Source organism: Monodon monoceros, unplaced genomic scaffold (assembly GCF_005190385.1).
Source record: "Monodon monoceros isolate NGI ecotype Baffin Bay Population unplaced genomic scaffold, NGI_Narwhal_1 Super_Scaffold_7, whole genome shotgun sequence".
Lineage (NCBI taxonomy): Eukaryota > Metazoa > Chordata > Mammalia > Artiodactyla > Monodontidae > Monodon > Monodon monoceros.
This window is the reverse complement of record NW_021703784.1, coordinates 106,518,300-106,519,417: the sequence shown is the minus strand read 5'-3', so window position 1 is coordinate 106,519,417 and position 1,118 is coordinate 106,518,300. Positions and strand designations below refer to the sequence as shown.

At 71.6% G+C, this 1,118-nt stretch overlaps 1 protein-coding gene across 1 annotated transcript in view; it reads right to left on the bottom strand.

The window, feature by feature from the left end:
• Positions 1–209, bottom strand: part of MOB2 (MOB kinase activator 2) — a 50,215-nt gene extending 50,006 nt beyond the window's left edge. The window contains exon 1 of the mRNA XM_029207548.1: positions 90–209. Coding sequence (XP_029063381.1) covers positions 90–106 — 17 coding nt within the window. The 5' untranslated portion in view covers positions 107–209. The remainder of the gene's footprint in view (positions 1–89) is intronic.
• Positions 210–1,118: the final 909 nt, after the last annotated feature.

The window sequence follows — 1,118 nt, the reverse complement described above, 5'->3', positions numbered from 1 at the left end:
GACCGGTGCCGCCCGCGGCGCGCCCCGCGGCCCCTCCCGCGGCCCGGCCCGCCAGCCTCGCCACCCCGCCGCCCCGCCGCCCGACTCACCCCATGAGCCAGTCCATGGCTGCGCGGGGACCGCCGCGCCCGCCGCCCGACTCTCTCGGCCCTCTGCTCGCGGCGGCGGCGGCCGGAAGTAAACACTCGCTCGCTCACTCCCACACGCGCGCCGCGGGCGCCGCCGGAAGTGACGTGAGCGCGCTACCTGCTGGGAAACGTAGTCCGGGCCGCCCCTGCCGCCCCTACAGCCCTGTCCCCCACCCACCTACTGGAGCCAGCGCGGGGATGTCCCCTGACACCCCGGTATGTCCCCTCACACCCCAGGATGTCCCCACACAAGCCGCTGTCCCCTCACACCCCGGGATGTCCCCTCACACCCCACTATCCCCTCACACCCTGGATGTCTCCCCACGTCCGGGATGTCCCCTCCCATCTCGCTGTCCCCCTGCTCCCCATACTGCCCCCTACGCCCTGGCCGCCCCATGTCGCCAGAACGCCGCAGCCCCTCCCCCCTCCTCGGGTCCCCTCGGCCACTGGCTTCTCTCCAGGCTCAGTAAGCTTCGCATGTCAGGCTGAGCCGTCAGCTGGGAGCAGGGGAAGTTTTCGGGGACAGGACTGGCACGGTGTTGGATGCTCCCGGCTCGGCCAAGGGAGCGAGACCCTCTGAGCCCCGCGCCCTCGCATCCCGGCGGCCTTTCCCGTGACCTGAGCCCCACTCTCTGCCCGTCCCGGCGGCGGAGACCAGCCCGCGACACCCCTCCATCCAGCCTCCTGGCAGCCATGGGGCCCTGGACGCGGGGACAGTCAACGAGACAAACAGAGGTCTGTGGGGCGGCTCCTTCCCCAAGGAAGGAGAGAGCCTGGGGCAGGCGCTGGGCTTTGGCTGCCCTACAGGGCAGATGCCTGGAGGGACGGGTGCCTGTCCAGGGACCACATCGGTGGTGGAAGCCGCTGGCTGAGATCAAGAATGGAGGAGACGGTGCTTGGGACACATGGGACGCTTGGGACGGATGACACGCTGCGTCCCCACCCCACCCCACCCCCGCCCCCCGCCCAGTGCCGCTGCCCTTGGCCCTG